The sequence below is a fragment of the Carassius carassius genome, chromosome 17 (assembly GCF_963082965.1).
Source record: "Carassius carassius chromosome 17, fCarCar2.1, whole genome shotgun sequence".
Taxonomy (NCBI): Eukaryota; Metazoa; Chordata; class Actinopteri; order Cypriniformes; family Cyprinidae; genus Carassius; species Carassius carassius.
This window is the reverse complement of record NC_081771.1, coordinates 930,001-951,264: the sequence shown is the minus strand read 5'-3', so window position 1 is coordinate 951,264 and position 21,264 is coordinate 930,001. Positions and strand designations below refer to the sequence as shown.

Sequence of the window (21,264 nt, the reverse complement as noted above, 5' to 3'; positions counted from 1 at the left end):
CACAGTCGTTCACACACGCGTTCACACACTCGTTCACACACTCGCACACACACGCGTTAACACACTCGCTCACACACTCGTTCACACACGCGCTCACACACTCGTTCACACACTCGCTCACACACGCGTTCACACTCGTTCAAACACGCGTTCACACACTCGCTCACACACTCGTTCACACACTCGCTCACACACGCGTTCACACACTCGCTCAGACACTCACTCACACACTCGTTCACACAATCATTCACACTCGTTCAAACACGCGTTCAAACACGCGTTCACACACTCGCTCACACACTCGTTCACACACGCGTTCACACACTCGCTCACACACGCGTTCACACACTCGCTCACACACGCGCTCACACACTCGCTCACACACTCGTTCACACACGCGCTCACACACTGGCTCACACACTCGCTCACACACTCGTTCACACACTCGTTCACACACTCGCTCACACACTCGCTCACACACTCGTTCACACACTCGTTCACACATGCGTTCACACACTCGCTCACACACTTGCTCACACACTCGTTCACACACTCGCTCACACACGCGTTCACACTCGTTCACACACTCACTCACATACGCGCTCACACACTGGCTCACACACTCGCTCACACACTCGTTCACACACTCGCTCACACACTCGTTCACACACTTGCTCACACACTCGTTCACACACTCGCTCACACACGCGTTCACACTCGTTCACACACTCGCTCACACACGCGCTCACACACTGGCTCACACACTCGCTCACACACTCGCTCACACACTCGCTCACACACTCGCTCACACACGCGCTCACACACTCGTTCACACACGCGCTCACACACTCGTTCACACACTCGCTCACACACGCGTTCACACTCGTTCAAACGCGCGTTCACACACTCACTCACACACTCGTTCACACACTCGCTCACACACGCGCTCACACACTGGCTCACACACTCGCTCACACACTCGTTCACACACTCGCTCACACACTCGCTCACACACTCGCTCACACACTCGTTCACACACTCGCTCACACACTCGCTCACACACTGGCTCACACACTCGCTCACACACTCGTTCACACACTGGCTCACACACTGGCTCACACACTCGCTCACACACTCGTTCACACACTCGCTCACACACTCGCTCACACACTCGTTCACACATTCGCTCACACACGCGCTCACACACTGGCTCACACACTCGTTCACACACTCGCTCACACACTCGCTCACACACTCGTTCACACACTCGCTCACACACTCGCTCACACACGCGTTCACACACGCGCTCACACACTCGTTCACACACTCGCTCACACACGCGTTCACACTCGTTCAAACACGCGTTCACACACTCACTCACACACTCGTTCACACACTCGCTCACACACGCGTTCACACACTCGCTCACACACTCGCTCACACACTCGCTCACACACTCGCTCACACACTCGTTCACACACGCGTTCACACACTCGCTCACACACTCGCTCACACACGCGTTCACACACGCGCTCACACACTCGCTCACACACTCGCTCACACACTCGCTCACACATGCGTTCACACACTCGCTCACACACTTGCTCACACACGCGTTCACACGCGCTCACACACTCGTTCACACACTCGCTCACACACGCGTTCACACTCGTTCAAACACGCGTTCACACACTCACTCACACACTCGTTCACACACTCGTTCACACACTCGCTCACACACGCGTTCACACACTCGCTCAGACACTCGCTCACACACTCGTTCACACACTCATTCACACAGTCGTTCACACACGCGTTCACACACTCGTTCACACACTCGCACACACACGCGTTAACACACTCGCTCACACACTCGTTCACACACGCGCTCACACACTCGTTCACACACTCGCTCACACACGCGTTCACACTCGTTCAAACACACGTTCACACACTCGCTCACACACTCGTTCACACACTCGCTCACACACGCGTTCACACACTCGCTCAGACACTCACTCACACACTCGTTCACACAATCATTCACACTCGTTCAAACACGCGTTCAAACACGCGTTCACACACTCGCTCACACACTCGTTCACACACGCGTTCACACACGCGTTCACACACGCGTTCACACACTCGCTCACACACGCGTTCACACACTCGCTCACACACTCGTTCACACACGCGTTCACACACTCGTTCACACACTCGTTCACACACTCGTTCACACACTCGTTCATAGAGCTGAAACAACTAATCGATTTAATCGATTAAAATCAATTATTAAAATAGTTGTAAAATAATTTAGTCATCGATTAGTTGCTAAACAACGTTTATTTGCCATAAGCGGCTTATTTTGTGCATGTTTTAAATCTGTGATAACCAAAGTGTGGCAGTAATGAGCCACCGCACGTTTTATTTAGCCAGTACAGCAGGAAAAGTAGCGAATAGCCAATATCTGGCCTCCTTTTATGTCATGTGCTTCCCGAACTGCGTTTGCAGCATTCAGCGAGATGGTGGAGACAGACGGCAGTGGAGTAAGCTTGAGAAAGAAAAAGTCTTGCAGTCTATGAGAGAGGTAAATGTGTAAATGTATTAGAAATGCACCTTTTTTCTAAGTATTCACTGCTCTTTTTCACACAGCAGGTTTTTTGTGTGTGTCAATTTATTAAATTTTTTTCTGGACAACCTTCTGATGGATTTTATTTTAAAATGTGAGTTCCAGTCAGGTTTCATGCCACTGGCACTTTATTCGAAGGACTGTTTACAATTTCACAGCATAAGCTATAAAGCTGTTCACCAGGTATAAGTTGTGTGTTTACAGGACATAAATAATAAAATGCAATGTACTGCAAATTTATTCTGTTTTATTCTTATTCTTCGTGAAAATATTTTCTGAAAGATTCCTTAATAAGCTATGTTCGGGATGTTAAACTACTCTAGGAGCCCTAAGGACTGCCATGGTGAAAACATTATTTGAAATCTCCTTGTGAAATTTGCTAGAGTATGGGTCAGTGTTTTGATTGCAGAAGAGTTTGAAAAAGGATTACTAACACAATAAAACAACTCCAGGTATATTTTTGATGAGGGTATGACCATGCAAAATAGTAAATATCTCTAAAAAGTCTATGTTGAATGATTAAGACCCTTTGTTAATAATTTAATTGGAAAAAATGGGCAAAACTAAAATATAAGTACATAAAGATTAACCGATTAATCGTAAAAATAATCGACAGATTATTCGATTATCAAAATAATCGTTAGTTGCAGCCCTACTCGCTCACCAGTCTGAGCTCTCCGTTTCCCAGGATGAAGCTGAAGTCATTGAGATCCTTCATCAGAGTGTTTAAGACCTCAGTGATGCGCTTCCTCTGCTGGCTGCTCACTTCCTGTAGCCGGGAGAACTCCGCCTCCAAACACATCAGATCCGACTGAGAGAAGACGTGATTAAACATGGAAACATACTTTAATTTAGCACAGATGATTGCTGATGATGCTGGTGTATATATCATTATAGCTCTTACTTTTACTGCTCACTGCTTCAAAACACTAAAAGCAACAAGACCGTAATAATAAAACTTGTTTAACTTGAGTCAATAAATTATATCATTAGTACTACAGATCTACAGATTTTATACCCCTTAATTCCCTGTTTAAGTCTCTTGTGCTCACCGAGGTTGCATTAATTTGATCAAAAATACAGTAACTACAGTAAAAATTTTGAAAATATAATATATATAATATATAAGCATTAATATATTACTCCAGTCTTCAGTGTCACATGATCTTCAGAAATCATTCTAATATGATGATTTACTGCTCAAGAAACATTTCTGATTATTATCAATGTTGAACACAGTTCAATATTGTTCTGGAAACTGTGAAACATAAAAATAATGTCAGTATTCATAGATGAATAGAAAGTTCAGCCTTTATTTGAGAACTTGCATCATTATAAATCTCTTTACTGTCACTTTTGATCAAGTGCAGAACATGTGGCTCCTTGAGCTGAACATCATGTGCCGGATTAAGATGTTTTTGCTTATGAAGGGCTAGTTTGCATACGGTTTTGTGCGACAGCTCCTCGAGGAGACGTCTGTTGTGGATCCTCGTGTCTTCAGCCTCTTGACTCTTCTGGTCGTAGTTCAGAGCCAGTTCCTCCAGCGCCTGCAGAACCTCCTTCACCTCGGTCTTTGCGCTGTCACTGTCCGCTTGAAGACGACTCAACTCGCACTGCACACGCTCACCGTCTCCACGCGACGACGCTAGCAGCTAAACACACACACACACACTGAGTATGCAGTTTCCCTGACCTACTTTAACACTCAAATCATCCGCTATGCAGTTTATCTTCATGTAGTGGGCATTTTGGGAATATAAAACTCACATACTACTCATGCTATTTTTTGCAGTATGCATACTGTGCACAATATATGAGTTTTCTGTTTGCAGTACATTCTGCATAGTATGGAATATGTAGTATGCTCTTAATCCAGTGGCTGAATCTGGAATTTTACACTAGCATACTACTCATACTATTTTTGCAGTGTGCATACTGCACACAATATCTGAATTTTCTGTATGCATGGAATATTTAAAAAGTATGCATTACATTCTGCGCAATGAGCAGTATACTAGTATTCCAGTGTGTACAGTTACTGAATCCAGAACATTACACTAGCATACTTCTCAAACTATTTTTGCAGTATGCATACTGTGCACAATATATATGTTTTCTGTTTGCAGTACATTCTGCACAATATTTGATATGTAGTATGCTCTTAATCTAGTAGCTGAAACTGGAATATTACACTAGCATACTACTCATACTATTTTTGCAGTATGCATACTGTGCACAATATGTGAGTAATCTTATTTGCCGTACATTCTGCACAGTATGCAATATGTCATATTTTGCAGTGTGCATAGTGCACACAATATCTGAATTTTCCGTAAACATGGAATATTTAAAAAGTATGCATTACAGTCTGTGAAATGCATTCCATTGTATACAGTTAGTGATTCAGAAATATTACACTAGCATAACTATTCATACTTGTTTTTTACAGTATGCATACTGAGACAATATGTACATTTTCTGAATGCAGTACATTCTGCACAATATGTGATATGTGGTATGCTCTCAATCCAGTATCTGAATCTGGAATATTACACTAGCATACTACTCATACTTTTTTTGCAGTATGCATACTGTTCAAATTATGTGAATTTTCTGTATGCATAGAATACTGAAAAAGTATGCAGTAAATTTTTGCACAGTTTGCAAAATGCAGTATGCTATTATTCCATTGTACACAGAGCCTGGATCTAGAAGAGTATATTATCATTCATTCATTACACTACCATATGATATTACCCGTATTATATTTGCCATATTAATTTGTGGAAGTATGCAAATATGATTTGAGCAAGTGTTTTACCTCTTCTTGATCCAGCATTTGCTCCTTCAGTTTTTCCACCAGCTGACACTGTAGATTAATCTCATCGTCCTGTCAGAGAGAAAAGAATCAATCAGAAAGTCAATTTTTCCATGTGTTGTTTACTCTCGTCGGTCTGTGTGTGTGTGTGTGAGTGTGTGTGTGTGCTCGTACCTTGTCATCAAGCTGTTTGTAGAGTTTGCGTATCTCTTCCTCATATTTGAGCTTGTGTTCCTCTGGGATTCGCTCACACACGTCGAGGCTCTGATTGTCTAAAGCTGCGTCTTCACTGACGTCAGATTCGACAGGAATCACAGCCATGAGATCCAGCGGCGTGACAGACTCACCTGCAGCACAATCACACGCTCATTTACCACATTTACTACAGTAAAATCAGAAGACATTATTCTGGGGTTTCCTTAAACAGTGTAAGGTTTTATATGTTTTCTAATTTTGTTGAATTACCTTGGTTTTACTAGAGTTTTACTTTAGCAACTCCTGCATTAATTCCTTCTAATGTGGTAGTACCATGGTATTTCTTAGTAAGTGGTCTAAAACATAGTAAATGTCTGATAAATCATAGTATTAACATGGAGCTGGTCCGAAACACTCATGGTAGTTTTTTTTTCTGAAGAAAGCTTTGAGTGTTTTTGTGTCAGAAAGAGAGAAGTAATGTATTTTTCCACACCGTTGTGCCAGCGGTTAAGCTCCGCCTCCAGTCTCTGGATGTTCTCTTTCAGGTTCTTGTTCTTCTCCTTCTCTTTCTCATATTTCCTCTTCCACTGCTCTGCTGTCAGCTCCAAGTTCACAGATGCCGTGTTCTTGATGGTCTTTGCCCTAAAACACAGGGTGAGTGTGTAAGTGTGTGTGTGTGTGTGTGTGTGTGTCTGTGTCTGTGTGTGTGCCTGTGTGTGTGTCCGCTGTGTTACCGTTGTCCGAACATCAGGGTGGATTTGGTCTCGGCGTCGTTGAAGGCTGAAGGTGAGCAGCAGATGAACATCGTGGTTCTGCAGTTTCCTCCCAGAGAGTCCTGCAGGATCCGTGTCATCTTACTGTCTCGGTACGGCACGTGAGTCTTCTGCACACACACACACAGCACAGAGCTAAGGAGCATGTCATTAAATTACGTAATTTAATTACAAAATAAATGTAACTGTAATCAAAATGTCTAATAGTTGAAAACATTAGACATTTAGAAAAATAATCAAAAAGTAATCAATAGCATTACTTAAATAAAGTAACTGGAATAGTTACACTGCTTATTACATTTTAAATAGAGTAACTTGTAATCTGTAACCTTCCCAATAGTGGTTATTAAATGGGTAAAGTCTGCTCCTTTGAACTGCAATAATCTCATGCATGTTATGACTGTATTAGTTATATGCAGCTGTAACTCACGGTTCCTTCGGCCAGAGCTGATATGACGTTCCCCAGCGCAGACAGAGACTTGTTGATGTTCTTGGCTTCATCCAGAACGGCTCCTTCTGCACCTGTCTTACTCACCTGACCAACACACACACATTCAGAGTTATGCGGCTGTTCACATGCACTAAATTCCAGTGTGAAGAGTAAGTCATTTTAGGATATTGCACTAGCATACTACCTGTACTGTTTTTGTAGTATGCATACTGTACACAATATTTGAAATCTCCTAAAAAGTACTAAAAAGTTTCAGTACACTTTCTGCAGTATGCATTATTCTAGTATTCCAGTGCATACAGTGGCTGAATCTGGAATAGCATAATACCATACTACTTACACTATTTTTGCAGTATGCATGATGTGCACATTATGTATAGTACAATATGCATTCTGTGCAGTATGCAAAATGCAGTATGCTAGTATTGCAGAGTGGCTCAATCCACAATATAACACTAGCATACTACTCATACTATTTTTTTTTTTGTATGCATACCATCCACAATATGTGAATTTTCTATATGCACGGAATACTAAAAAGTATGCAGTATGCAGTGCATTCTGAGTAGGATGCAGTGTGCTAATATTCTAGTGTATACAATGGCTGAATCCACAATATTACACTAGCATTCTACGTATACTATTTTTTCAGTATGCATACTGTGCACATTATGTGTAATACAATATGCATCCTGTGCAGTATGCTTGTATTCCAGTGTGGCTGAATCTACAATATAACATTAGTGTACTTCTCATACTATTTCTGCAGTATGCATGGAATATAAAAAAATATGTAGCATATTTTGTGCAGTATGCATAATGTTAGAATTCCACTGTAAACAGCATACCACTCATACTATTTTTGCAATATACATATTGTGCAAAGATTTTCAGTATGCATAGAATACTGACTAGTATGTAGTACATTCTGCACAGTATACTAGTATTCCAGTGCATACGGTGGCTGAATCCAGAATATTATAGCATGCATAATGTGCACACTGTGAATTTTCTGCATGCATAAAATGCTCAAAAGACTGCAGTATGCTAGCATTCCAGTGTATACAGATGCTGAATCAGGAAAAATTTTATTTTTACAGTATGCATACTGTTGAGTAGCAATGTTTCCATCCAAAGTTGCTAATTTAATATATGTGGAACTATTGAAATGTTGCATAATCCAATTTATTTAAAAGATTTATTCAATAGAAAATTAATAAAACAACATTTGAGACTGTGTGTGATGAGATCGGTCCACTGGTTAGTCAAAGTCAAATGAGTTTTTGTTGCACATCAAAGAATTTAATCAGTAAATGTTTTCACATTGTAGTTTATGTGCATGCCTACTTTTCAGTTGCATATGTTTTTTATGCATATCTTGGCATTTCCATTCAGCGTTTTTTATGCAATACCCCACAGCTTTCATTAAAATGCGTGCATTAAAAAACACAGTTATTGACATGTTTAAGCCATTAATGAGATTGTGAAGCTAAAGGATGTGAGAGATTGAAAGCACCTTCTCGCTCCCGGCCAGATCCACCAGGTAAAGTTTCCCACAGAGCATCTGCTCGGTCTCCACATGCTCCTGCTTGATGTTGATGAGGAATATGCTGTGGCTCCTGGAGCTGTGCTCATTCATATCTGACACACAACAGCACAGCAGTCAGATCATTTGAGTCTTAACTTTACATTACATTCATGCATTTGGCAGATGCTTTTATCTGAAGTGACTTGCATTGCATTGAAGGTGTGCATGTGATCAGTTCATGCATTCGCTGGGATTCAAACCCATAACCTGCAGTTGCAGTTATAACAATGCTTCAATGCTTTTCTGTGACTGTGGGTAAGAGAAACTCACTTGTAACAGCAACGTGGCGGTTGGCTTTGCCTTCATCAATAACATCCATCACTTCTTCAGGACTGGAGACGAAACGTTCAGTACAGCCCTGTACAGCACACACACACACACACACACACACAGACACACACACACACACACAGACATAGACACAGACACACACACACACACACACAGACAAACACACAGACACACACACACACAGACACACAGACATAGACACACACACACACATAGACACAAACACACACACACACACAGACAAACACACACACACACACAAACACACACACACACAGACAGACACACACACACACACACAGACACAAACACACACACACAGACAAACACACACACAGACACACACACACACACAGAGACACACACACACACAGACACACACACACACACACACACACAAAGACACAGACACACACACACACAGAGACACACACACACAGACACACACACACACACACACACACACCCTGAATGTGATGGCTGGTATTTATCTAATAATAGCAGGTTCTCCCTGAGATCTCACAGTTATTTCACTGTCAATCTCTCAACAGTAATAACAGTATAGTAATAAACTGACACAAGATGATTTCATTAAATTATCTGTTTATCATTCAACGGTCAGTGATTAATGATATGGGATACTGTATGATATGGGATATGATACAAGATACTATATGATTTCATATATGATATGATTACCAAGATGCCTCAAGCATGGTTCCTACATATGATATATGCAATATTATGATACAATATATGATATGATTTGATATGATAAGGTATGAGATATGATACAATATTATTATACTATAATATATAATATGACAGGATATATGATGATACCACATGATATATGTTATGGGATATGATACAAGATTATGATACTACATGATTTATTAATATATGTTATGATTAATATGGTGCCTCAGGCATGGCTCTATACAATATTATGATACTATAGGATATGATTTGATATTTTAAGATACAATGTAATAGATGATGATTACATTTGATATGATATGAGATAATAAAATATACAACATTATAAAATATATGATATATACATTATTATGATACTATATGATGTGATTTGGTATAATACAATATAAAATGTATGATGCAGTAGTATATGTTATATGATTTCCAATCATGCATGATATGACACAATATATGATATGATTTGATAAATGTTTTTTAATATGATCCAATCCAATAAAATATATCATACATGATATTAAATAATAATATAATATTTTTTATATATATCTACCATATATTATGTGATATATGATGAGCAATGATAATATTTATATTATTTTTATCAAGGTTTTTTTTTTTCCAGTAAAGACACTTTTTGAACGGGAGGAAGTACTGAGTTCTGAAAGTGGCTCGTTTATTGGAGCAAGCTCTGATTGCAGCTCATTTTAAAGTGTGATTCTGCTCACCTTCACATAGGGAACTCGGTTCTTGTCTTCATGCACGGACAGGTTTGTCTTACTCACTGAGAGAAAGAGAGAGAAAGAGAGGCGGATGAGAGTCAAAGAATAAAAGACAGAATTGGACGTGCACTGCAAGGCTTGAAGGGGTTAAATTCAGTCGTTTCAAAACTGTGTAACATTTCTTTTGTGGGTCACCAAGATGTTTAACACAACAATGATTTGTACTGTAAGCTCAAAAACCACTGTGCAAATCATAAAAGCAGTTTTAATACATTTAGGGGTTTTTTATGATTGATTTAATTATTATTATTTTATTTCAAGTAATGAAATGTAATTTTTTATGGTTTTAGTTTCAGTTAACTATAATAAACCTGCTTCTTTCATTTTAGCATGAACTTTCTGCTAAGCACTTTATTTTTGGCCTCCACAGAAGACAGAAGGTTTGGAGCGACATGAGGGCGAGTAAATGATGACAGATTCTTCATTTTTGGCTGAATTATTCCTTTAATGAGCACATGCACATGTAATGCACTGACAGTCCTCAGTGTTTTTTATGACACTTCAATGATGTAACGACCCTTCAACACACACACACACACACACACACACACACACTTGAGAGGAACTTCATATGCGTTTGGGCAGATATGAAAGTGAATATGTGAACGTCAGTTTCTTTTTAATTAAATATAGACAGAGTGAGACGTTCTCTCGGCCCCTCAGTGTCTGACGATCTCTATCTGTCTCTGTTCTGTTCTCTTCTACTTTCATTACTCCTCTCTCTCTCTCTGTTTCACTCTAGCGCTCTCCCTCGCTCTCTCTCTCCCTCGCTCTCTCTCTCTCTCTCTCTCTGTCTCTCTCTCTCTCTCTCTCTGTCTCTCTCTCTCTCTCTCTGTTTCACTCTAGCGCTCTCCCTCGCTCTCTCTCTCTCTCTCTCCCTCGCTCTCTCTCTCTCTCTCTCTCTCTCTCTCTCTCTCTCTCTCTCTCTCTCTGTCTCTCTCTCTCTCTCTCTGTTTCACTCTAGCGCTCTCCCTCGCTCTCTCTCTCTCTCTCTCCCTCGCTCTCTCTCTCTCTCTCTCTCTCTCTCTCTGTCTCTCTTTATCTTGACCTCCACTACCATTCAACCTTTGAGACTGGGAATGTTATTGAAGTCTCTTCTGCTCACCAAGTCTGCATTTATTTGATCAAAAATGCTGTAAAAATTGTAAAATATTATTACATTTAAAACATCTGTTTTCTGTGTGAATCTGTGTTAAAGTGTAATTTATTTCTGTGATGCTCCGCTGTATTTTCAGCATCATTCCTCCAGTCTTCAGTGTCACATGATCTTCAGAAATCATGAAAATATGATGATTTACTGCTCGAGAAACATTTCTGATTATTATCAATGTTGAAAACAGTTGTGCTGCACAATATTTCTGTGGAAACGGTCATACATTTTATTTTTCAGGATTCACAGATGATTAGAAAGTTGAAAAGAACAGATTTTATTTGAAATAGAAAACATTTGTAACATTATCAATGTCTTTACTGTCACTTCTGATCAATTTAATGCAGCCTTAATGAATCAAAGTATTCATTTCTAAAAAGAAAAAGTCTTACTACATCTTTCAATGATAGTGTAAATAAAAATGCAATTACATTTTAAAATAGCAGTTGTTTATAAGTCAATTAAATGCTCCAGTTTAAATAAATAATACCCACAACAATTCATGATATCAATGCATTTTATATATAGCAAAGTCTTTATACTGAAGGAGAAAATGCTTTAAAACAGAGTCTGTATTTAGGTCGAGCCGAGACAAAACACAGCAAACTCACCGTCAAGTAGGTCACGGATTTTATCCATGTAGATTTCAAAATAGGAAACCTTGAGAGAGAAACGAGAACAGCTAATGAGCTGGAATTAGATTTCATGTCTTCACTAGAAAAAAAAACAGAACGATCTGTACATATAAACGTCTTGATATTATGCTGTTATTTTCACCTTAATGTGGAACTCCAGGTTTTCGTCCATGGTGTAAATGTGGTTAAAAATGTCTTCAGCGATCCTCGGGATGATTCCCCTTCCGTCCGGATCATGCAGTTTTCCCTGAGAGAGAGAAAGCAGTGAGCACACTTTAAGTGTGTTTTATTTAATCTGAACATTCTGCTAAACGTCTTCTTCTGTGTTCCAGAGAATAAAGTGAGTTTTACAGTTTTGGAGCGATGTGAGGGTTTCTGAGCTAATTGTTCTTTAATAATTAAAGCACAGAGTAGTGTAGAGATCTGTTTTACCTCCATAGTGTAGGTTTTACCAGAAGCCGTCTGTCCGTACGCAAAGATGGTGCCGTTATAACCTTCCAGAACATCTGCAGAGAGAAACATCATCACCATCAGTGCTTCGAAACTAGGGATTTACTTTTAAATTGTAACAGATTTAGATTTAAGTGTAGCCTGCGCAGGAGAATGATACAAAGTATCATCAATGTGTTCGAGGAAATAAATAGAAACATTTACCAATTCAGTCACAAAATGTCAAATTCATGAATATACTTTTACAGAATGTATAAGTGACTTCTGATATTATTATATTTTTTTATACATTTTTTTAAAAAGTATCATTGATTACAAATTCTAAGACATCTATTCTATTTAAAATGGTTTTAAAATTTTCATATTTTAATATTTTCATTGAATAACTGAATAACTGAAGACAGATAATCGCACTAAATGAGATTAATCTGGAAGGTAAAATTAGTCTATGATTTAAAAAGGCTACAGTCATTTGTTTAATTGCTCATATTTTAATTGAAGACATGTCATAATAGCATCACTACAAATTTTATTGAGTTCACTTCGCTTAAATGAAAGTGAAGATGTAAATCATGGAAATATGAAATAATTAATTTCCATTAAATTCATATTAAAAATCAAAAGAATTAAATTAAGAGTAATAATAATAAATAGAAATGTTTATAACGCTTACTGCACAAATCCTCAAATCCCTCATTAACAAACAGACACAAAAACCTTGATATTCAACTCTATACAATGTCACACATCACTTTTTTCCCAAAAAATGAAATCAGTTAACAGTTTCCAATGACTGAATCTGACAAATGTTGATATTCAGATCAAATGCAATTTATAAGAAATAATGTGTGCTCTTATATTTGTTATAGAATTAATACTTATCTCACCTTTGACAATCTGTTTGGCACACATGTTATACACCTGCTCCTGTGTGCAGTTTGTGGGAAAGACTTTGTCAAAAACATACGGCTTCCCCTGTAAGACACAAACACATTCAGTTATATACAGACAATTATGTGTTTAGATTTGCCAGTTTAACCTTCGGAGCCCTTATAAATATGGTACAAGTGGCCCCTCCCCCGACTCACATCATTGGCTGAGAGATTCTACTCGACCAGTTTAGGGGCGGGGCTATCTGTTTATAAACAACACTGCAGATTGAATACACAACACACTCGTCCCATGAAATAATATGTGACATATAGAAGAACTGTGTGTTATAATTTAACATGAAAGCAATTAGATGTGAAAAACATCAGTGATTAGTCCCGGTCTGCTTTAACTGATCCTCAGAAGAACATCAAAGTCTCCAGAGCAGACATGCACACATGCATGTCTTACACTTAACACTTGACCTTTGCTTTCAGCTCTCAGAGAGTTCACCGCGGCGCAGTCCCTCGTCGTGTTGTAATATAGAGTCACGCTGACTGCTTTATGTCTGTGTGTGCTCTCAGGAATCATAATGAGCATCAGAAAACAAGAGCACGGCGATGAGATCCTCATGTGTGTACATCTGTTTTAATAATACCACGACTGCACAGAGTTACACAAGAAATGAAATTAATAGCCGCAGCTGAGCGTGAAGGATTGTGGGATACGCTCTAATAGCTTTAGTCCAGCAAAGCTCTGTCATTAGGATTTCCCTCTGTAACAGCTTCATCCAAACATCCATACGCTGCGGTTCACACAGCACATACTGTATGTGACCCTGGACCACAAAACCAGCCATTAGAGTCAATTTAGAAATTCTGAAATCTGGATAAATCATCTCTCCATTGATGTGTGGTTTGTTATGATCGGACAATATTTGTCTGAGATACAACTATTTGAAGATCTGGAATCTGAGGGAGCATAAAAGTCTAAATATTGAGAAAATCATCTTTAAAGTTGTTCAAATGAAGTTCTTAGCAATGCATATTACTAATCAAAAATTAAGTTTTGATATATTTACGGTAGGAAATTTACAGAGTATCTTCATGGAACATGATCTTTACTTCCTAATGATATTCTAATGATTTTTGGCATAAAAGAAAAATTGTGTTGAAATGTCTAGTTATCTTGTCGTGTTTACCACAAAAACATTTCGGTCAACTTAAATCGTCAGTTTATCAATCATTTAAAAAGGGGTTTTTTGTCCAACTAAAACATTTCTGAAATAAAACATTCCATAAACAATGTTTAAATAAATAACATTTTAAGAACATTAAAACTTACTAACATTCTATATTTGATTCATGTATTTATACAGCATTAATAAAAAAAAAAATTCCTGGAGGTTCATCTAATGCTTTTTAAACGTTGCAGTTCTTGGAATGTTCAGAGAACATTCAAACGTAACATTCACATGATGTTACATTTTGCCACACTGGGCGAAATGGAATGTTCTTTTAACATTCGCATAACAACCAAAAAAAAACTATTAAAACGTAAAAAAACGGGATGTTTTGAATGATAGAAATAGCATTAAATAAAAACTTAATGGGAACATTAGCAAAACAGATATATTCCCCTCAAGAGACTCGAGCAGAGCCACAGAAAAGCACAGACTGAACAGAAGTGAAAGGTAGAAAAGCGAGCAGTCGAAGGGAACGGTGGGCAGATCTGAGATGAGGATGTGATCTGAATGTGTTCTGCAGGGACACGAAGCGTGACACTGAACACACACACACACACACACAGAGATCAGGATAACCAGCCGCGCTGGGAGCTGAAATACACACGGGATCAGAGCGAAGCAGATGCACCCGAACTCCAGCAACAAAACCCAGAGCGCTCCATTAGACACAGAAACAGCGCTGGTGTTTGCATGAGTGAGTGGGAGGACATTACTGCTTTTATTTCAGCATTCAGCATTCAGTTTTACACTGACATCAGGTGACAGATGAACTTTTATTGAACCCACCACCTGTAACACTTATGAATTATCATCTCTTCCCTTTTAAAAAGGATTATCTTCTCTAGCTCTGAATGATTATATTTAGATATTTATTACATCAAGCATTTCCCCTGCTGTCAGAATGGGCCTGTGAGCCATTAATTAAACCAGTGCCTTAACTAACAGTGACTACCAGACCTGGAGCCGGTTAGCTGTGCATGTGCATGTGTGTGTGTGTGTGTGTGTGCTCTTTCATGTACGCTTGATAAAGAGCCCTGCGGCTCTGGCATGGAGATCAAGACTTATAGAGGCTTGAAGAGCTTTTTAATGGAAATGAAGCAGAAACTGTTCTAAAAATGTCACATTTGAATATTCATTCAAACAGATTCACATTTTGAAATCCAAATGAAGTACGCATAAAAACATTTGAATGCATTTCAGGAATTTTAGAATGCTGATTAAAATAAATAATAATAAAATAAACCTATTTTCATAATTGAATCCTTATTAATAGTGATTGTATGATGTGAAACATCATTGTGCTCCAATTAAATTTTAATATTTTATTAAATGTATTATCAAGTGAAGTAAAAACATATTAGAATTTGGAACAATTTCATAGATTAGCATGTGCAGATTATACAGATATGTCTTTATATTTATGAGCAATACATTGTTGTCATGTACATGTATGTGATCCATCCTATAAGTCATTAATACATTATATTATATAAGTAAAAACAAAAGATAAATATGTATATTTTTTAAATAATTAAAAATATGCAAAAAAATACAAAAACAAACATATTTTGTATATATATATATATATATATATATATATATATATATATATATATGCTGTTTTAAAAAATTTGCTACATAAAATATACAAAATATCATATAGAAATAACATATATATAAATACTATGGGGATTTTAAATATATTATAATCTTGATGTATGCACAGAATGTACACGTTTGAATTATATATATCCCCTTATATGTAATATAGGAATGTCACAATATAATATATGCCATATATTGCATTTGGATCTCAATGAAAAGACAAAAATCCACATCGTAATTGTCTAACACAAACATGTTTTCTTGCTTTGTAACTAGATGAATAGAATATGTCATGTGCAGACAGCTGCGTATCGAGCAGAGCTTGTTCTGAACTGCATTAGAGCGGCGCAGACAGCAGCAATATTGAGCTGAGATGCATTATGTGCTGCTGCTGTAAACTGATCTGTCTGCAGAGTAGCCCAAACTCTATCTCTCTCACACACACACACACACACACACACACTTTCTGGTGCATTCTTATCTTTCGTCTTCATATCTCTGACTTTCATTAAATGTCTCTACAGCGGCTGCTGATTTAGTGTCAGAGCAGCTATCACACGGACAGCAGACATCTCTTAGATGAGGAGGATGAAGGTCACTGACGAGTCTTGAGCTTTCATCAGATTCACTGAAAGTTAGAGATGGGAACAAAACTGTCTTGTGTTGAGCTTTGACTCAGAAGAGCTCATGACTAAGTAGCTTTTGGGTTCCTACACAGAGAATAAATTATAATATGCTGTTCAGGAGTGTGCCAGTGTAAAAGTGCATCTCCTGTTGTCTCTCACATCAAAATCCAGCCACATATTTATTTAGAGTTATTTTGGCTTGTAAACACTGCTTGTACAGATGTCTCTCCTGATTCAGGCCAGAACACTTTTCACTGGAGGAAGTGTTATTATGGATTATAGACTCTATGTGTTTGAGTTAAATACATCTTAATGCTGGATGTGTTTCAGGTTTTGTCTTCTCCAGATGTTCACTGATGGCCTTGAGTGCTGTGGATTATTGTGATGTTTTTATCAGACTCTCATTCTGACGGCACCCATTCACTCCAGAGCATCCATTGATGAGACACTGATGCAGTGCTACATTTCTACAAACCTGATGAAGACACAAACTCATCCAAATCTCGGATGGCCCTGAGGGTGAACACATTTTCATCAGATTTTGGGTGAATGTACCAGGAATAGAACCTAAACCATAGGCTGCGACTGTAAACACAGCTATAAATCATCTGAATTCAGTTAGATTTACTGCAATAGAAAGTGTTATCTGTTTCTCACTGCGTGTAGAACTTGCCTCAAGCCAGAGATTCAGCAATACGCGAGTAGGTCACACATCTATTTCATGATATCAACACAAATGAATTTAAACAGGTTTTCTGCTGAGATCAGCGTGAGCCACGCAGCAAAAATAGGATGAAGCAGAGCAATAATCTGCAGGGCTTTTAGCTAAACTCCATTAAATTCTCTTTAAATAGGGTCTCTGATTTCAGCTTTGAAGGTTTGCAGCAATATACTTCGTTTTTTTGCATATGAAAAAAAAAAAAAAAAAAAATATATATATATATATATATTGATTTTCACAGGTTTTTGTTTCTTACATTGAATCCATTTGACCATTTGATATTGTTGCATCTGATGTTTTATTAAGCAGCATTTTCCAAGGAAATATTTAACAATTTATTTCAACAAATGTACTTAATAATTTGCAACATCTAAATGAACAGCTTTTGTTCAAGCCAAAAATATTATTTAACATGACTGAAACAACATGTTAGTTGTAGTACAGTAGATTAGGTTACAACAAAAACTCATTTTAAGGGTCAGATGAGGTTTTGCAAAGATCGAGCTGAAAGGTTCTGCACATTTTGATGTTTTGACTGACAGTGAAGCCCAACCAGAACTCTCTCTGATATCAACATCCATCACACGTCTACAAACACAACAGCATCGATCTGTTCCTGACATCCCCTCCTGACCTCACACCAGACAACAAAGCAGCGTGCATGACACAGTGTCTCCTTCAGGTTGTATACTGCATGCTCTTAAAGGCTGTGGACATAATCAAAGCCGACAGCCACCTTCCTCTGACTTCTGATGCATGTCAGGATATGAATCTATCAGCAGAAATCATTTCTACACTAATGACACTCGAGAGTTCAGCAGCACACAATGATCATTTATCTTTATAGCTCATTAATGTAATTAAAAACCTGCCTGGCCTTGAAGACGGTGCGGAACGAAAGAGAACGTGAACGCTGTGACGTTCATTTGAAACCAGCAAGTGCAAAATGGGTTTTATCAGCCGTGTCAGTGCAATTGGGTCCTTATTATGAAGAATGTTTTTAATGCTCCCTTCATTTATTTTTTTAGATATTAGATAAATTAAGTCGTATTTTAGGTTTAAGGCTTCACTTTAAATAATTTCACTACATTGGTTTGAGTGGATGTTTATTTTGCACTAAAACTTTCTTGGCAATATTGTTTTCATTAGGGATTTCTTTATTTACTTTATATATCACTTTCTATCCGGCCAGTGTTTTGTCAAATTCAGGATTATTTAATGACAGAATCCTCCAGGAAGTGACATCATTTTGGTGGGAACATTCTCAGAACATTGTAGCAAGATTTTCTCAAAGTTTTTTCCAGTAATGTCAATTGAATGTCTGTTCAGAATTATCTGGCTTTTAATAATGTTCTCAAAATGTTTGCACAAATACATTGACGCAATGTTCACAGAATTTTGTTTAAACATCTAAGACATTTGTTTTGTTTTTCAATGTTACTTGTTTCGGAATGTTCAGAATACATTCAAAAGTAACATTCCGATAATGTTTGCAAAATGATACAATGGAACGTTCCTAAACAATGGGTAACAAACGTTCTAAAACATTTAAAGAACTGGATGTTTTGAACATTCATAAATAATGTTTCATAACTTAATGGGAGCCTTAGGAAAATGTCCTTAGAACAAATTTTTTTTTACAGCAGGATCAATGGATTTAGTGATTTTTTTTGTGATGTTAGTTGGTTTGTTTCACTATAAAACATGCATCCTCTTTGGTCACACATCAGTTTGATAATATAAACATTTCAAAAGATGATTAAATTATGAAAACAAACTTAGTTGATGTCCCTGTGTGTCCTCGTGAGCATCTGCTCATTTATATTCAAGCTTTCAAACATTACAGGAGTGACCCATTTATCAGCGTCAGCCTCACACACACACACACACACACACACATCATCAATAACTGCAAACCCGCGCTAACACACTGACACTGGCACATATTTACTTCCCGACACGCTATCTTTAATCTGAGCTTTAGAGGCTGATCTATTTGTGCTGCTGCAGCTCTGGGAGCCGGTTATGAGAGCTGCGAATGCTGTTATATTGCTGCCGAGGAGATCAATGTGTGCGTCTGAAAGCATTCACACTCCCAGAGGAGCTGCAGTGTATTTCAGCTACTCTTGTGCAGTTGTGGCCATTTTAGCACACATAGAGTGGGTCACATCAATAATGACCGAAAGTAAAGTTTAGAGCCAATGAACTACTGATTTAGGTTTTAAGGTCCAACAGATTTGTTAAAGGAGCAATTCGCCCATAAATTAAAATCTGTTGTAAATGTGCTCAACCTCAGGCCATACAAGATGTAGATGAGTTTGTTTCTTCATCAGGTTTGGAGAAATGCAGCATTGCATCAGTGTCTCATCAATGGATGCTCTGCAGTGAATGGGTGCCGTCAGAATGAGAGTCCAAACAGCAAGTAATCCACAGCACTCCAGTCCATCAGTGAACATCTGGAGAAGACAAAGCTGAAACACATCCAGCATTAAATGTTTTTAACTAAAATCCGCGTCCATAAATCGGATGATGAAACCATCTCGGATGACCTGAGGATGAGGACATATCCATCAGATTTTCATTCTTTTCTGAACTATTTCTTTAATCTTCCTTTAAGCTAAAGCCAGGATTGCAGATGCAGTGTAAACGTAATCCTGATTATTCTTAAACAAGGTTTGCAGCAACTGATTTTGCATCAAGACTGTCATTTTACTCTTCTGTAGAACAGGGAGCAACTGAATTAGCATACAACCCTTGATTTAATACAAGTTACTCAATCCTCATTGGTCTAATTCTCCCACACACATTTTTTTTTCGAACCATGAGTCATAACCACAGCACATAAAACAAACACTTTATTTCAGGCTGTCTTTGCGTCATTGCTCTTGCAGATAGATGGTGAAGCCCATTATATATATGTGTGTGTGTGTGTGTGTGTGTGTGTGATACACTTTTACTCCTCTGGGAACAGCTCTACAATAATTCCCATGTGTTTTTAAGGGCACAAATAAAATAAAATAAAATAAATTTGCTTTAAGTTCTCATTCAAGTGAGATATTGTTATGATGTTTATAAATGCACTCGTGTGCATGCATAAACATTCAAATCCAAAACATGCATCCGAGTATTTCATTAAAAAATGAAGATGATGTAAAGAAGAAACTTAAAAATAAAAAGATCTGGACTCGAATCCATCTGCGTCACTTTACTGATAAACATTTAGGATATCAAGAGGACAACTTGTATGAACTTACCCCGATGATGACAGTGTCGTCTCCTTGAAAGATGGGGATGTATTTGTCCCCTCGGAGGATCTCGGAGTGGTTCAGGGGTCTGAAGCGACACAACACCCTTATGTTGCATTCTGCGCTGACATCAGCCATCCTGCGATGCTGCACTAAAGCCGCCTTCAGATACAACAATGCGTTTCTCTTCTGATTGATGAGTAACTCGCGCTGTCCTCTGTAGATGAATGGCGTTTATAGACAGGCGAGACAATAGGGAGGAATGATCCGAATGAATCTTCTGCGAATCAAAACATCTTGCGAATCGAATCCGTCGTTAAAGCCCGCGAGGATGATAGTGAAGTCAAGAGTGTTTCTGTGAATCTCTCTCGAGGTTGTGCTGCAGAAGTGCAGCGTGATGCTGCAGGGATACGGAGACACACGCGCTTGGCACCGCGGCGCTCTTATTGGCCGGTATTTGACAGGGGGCGGG

The 21,264-nt window shown here is 38.4% G+C and overlaps 1 protein-coding gene across 2 annotated transcripts in view; it reads right to left on the bottom strand.

The window, feature by feature from the left end:
* The window catches only part of kif5ab (kinesin family member 5A, b), a 43,650-nt gene extending 22,459 nt beyond the window's left edge, over window positions 1-21,191 (bottom strand). For both annotated transcript variants that reach the window (XM_059570347.1, XM_059570348.1), the window contains exons 1-15: window positions 20,802-21,191; window positions 13,367-13,454; window positions 12,462-12,535; window positions 12,172-12,276; window positions 12,006-12,054; window positions 10,191-10,246; window positions 8,725-8,812; window positions 8,383-8,507; window positions 6,846-6,950; window positions 6,377-6,525; window positions 6,136-6,284; window positions 5,622-5,794; window positions 5,451-5,519; window positions 4,075-4,281; window positions 3,294-3,440 (exon numbers count right to left, since the gene is read on the bottom strand). In XM_059570347.1, coding sequence (XP_059426330.1) covers window positions 3,294-3,440; window positions 4,075-4,281; window positions 5,451-5,519; window positions 5,622-5,794; window positions 6,136-6,284; window positions 6,377-6,525; window positions 6,846-6,950; window positions 8,383-8,507; window positions 8,725-8,812; window positions 10,191-10,246; window positions 12,006-12,054; window positions 12,172-12,276; window positions 12,462-12,535; window positions 13,367-13,454; window positions 20,802-20,930 — 1,713 coding nt within the window. In that variant the 5' untranslated portion in view covers window positions 20,931-21,191. The remainder of the gene's footprint in view (window positions 1-3,293; window positions 3,441-4,074; window positions 4,282-5,450; window positions 5,520-5,621; window positions 5,795-6,135; window positions 6,285-6,376; window positions 6,526-6,845; window positions 6,951-8,382; window positions 8,508-8,724; window positions 8,813-10,190; window positions 10,247-12,005; window positions 12,055-12,171; window positions 12,277-12,461; window positions 12,536-13,366; window positions 13,455-20,801) is intronic.
* Window positions 21,192-21,264: the final 73 nt, after the last annotated feature.